The sequence below is a fragment of the Pelophylax lessonae genome (assembly GCF_965119305.1).
Source record: "Pelophylax lessonae genome assembly, chromosome: 5".
In the NCBI taxonomy this organism is placed as follows: Eukaryota; Metazoa; Chordata; class Amphibia; order Anura; family Ranidae; genus Pelophylax; species Pelophylax lessonae.
This window is the reverse complement of record NC_138772.1, coordinates 536,058,909-536,060,323: the sequence shown is the minus strand read 5'-3', so window position 1 is coordinate 536,060,323 and position 1,415 is coordinate 536,058,909. Positions and strand designations below refer to the sequence as shown.

Genomic DNA, 1,415 nt, shown 5'->3' with positions numbered 1-1,415 from the left:
AAAAATAGCTATATACTTCGGCTGAAAGTCCGTACATGCCCTTCCCCCACGTCAGATAATTCCAACCTTATAGGGTCCCAGAAGTCTAGGGGAACCCAAAGACAGTGGTGGGGGCAGCCCAAGAGAACCACCACCCCAAAGAAATTTCGGTAGAGGCAGAATAGTAAAGGGATAGAAGAATTAGATTTGTTTATGGTCTCCAGGTAACAAGCAGAGGGATAACTACACAGAGTGCAGAACACGTTCTACCAGCACAGGTGTGATTCCTCCTAACCAGGGATGCCACCTAAAAATAAGTCACAAGGCAAAGCTGCAAAAGATTCTGGGAAGACAAGCCCTGAACAAGCTGAAGATGGCGGGGATGGGAAAGAAGTTGTGGTTAGTGAGAGAGAAGCACATCTACATGACGAACAGAACCGCCTGATCGCTGAACACGATGGCCTGAGAAGACGACTAGAGCAGCTACGTCGAGAGAATGAGTTCCTCCAGGAAGAGGCTGAAAGAGTCCGTGTGGAGAGTCAAGAATATTTATTGTACATGGGCAAAAGAAGCCAACGGCGGCAGGATGCCATCATCAGCCTGAATGACCAGAACACACGAGAGCTGGAAAATATCAGGAAGCAGAAAGAGGAACTTGAGGCCTCCTTCCAAGAGAAAGAAAATAAGATGAAAGATCAGCTTCTCCAGTGGGAAACAGAGTTGGCCAATTTGAGGAAAGAGCTGAAGGAGCTAGAACCTATGAAGGAGATTCAGAAGGACCAGATCTCACTCATTAAGCATCTGGAGTCTGAAGTGATGGCATCCCGGGGTAAGCATGCTGAGTCCCTGCTGAGGGTGAAGAGAGCCTTCCTAAGGCAAAAAGTAGAATGTCAACAGGACTCAGAACGGCAGCTGAACCAGCTGTCGCAGAAGGCCCATGAGGAGGCCAGGAACGTCCTGCATGATGTGAGCCGGAAGGTGAAAGAAGAGAACCAAACTTTGAGGCAGGAGCTTCTCCAACTTATCAACCAATACCGGGACCTGCAGGCCCAGAAAAAGAAGCTACTGGAGCAAAATAAACAGTTACGGAGAGAGCAACAATGTCAGAAAGAGGTGAGGTATGCCCAACGAAAGCTGAAGAATTTATGGTAAACTGAACAACGAAAGACTTAGGACTTTGGAGGGGGCACCAAATAATTCCTAATTTTTAATAAAAAAAAATTATTAGGGTCATTAGGGTTGAGCGGACACCTAGATGTCCGTGTTCGACGGGTTCGGCCGAACTTTAAAAAAAAGTCCAGGTCCGTGTCCCGGACTTTTACCGAACTTTTCCCGGACACCGAACCCCATTGAAGTCAATGGGGACCCGAACTTTAAGGCACTAAAATGGCTCTAAAACACCAATGGAAAGGGCTAGAGTGCTGCAAGTGGCAGCA

General features: G+C 47.5%; 1 protein-coding gene across 1 annotated transcript; it reads left to right on the top strand.

Annotated features, from left to right (window-relative positions):
- Positions 1 to 207: 207 nt before the first annotated feature.
- Positions 208 to 1,150, top strand: LOC309555338 (coiled-coil domain-containing protein 166-like). The gene has a single exon (XM_082257296.1). It carries the CDS (start codon positions 280 to 282, stop codon positions 1,129 to 1,131), a length of 852 nt encoding a protein of 283 aa, XP_082113422.1. The 5' UTR covers positions 208 to 279; the 3' UTR covers positions 1,132 to 1,150.
- Positions 1,151 to 1,415: the final 265 nt, after the last annotated feature.

Coding starts and splice junctions, on each gene's coding strand:
- LOC309555338 (XM_082257296.1), top strand. CDS start 280: ATGCCACCTAAAAATAAGTCACAAGGCAAAGCTGCAAAAGATTCTGGG.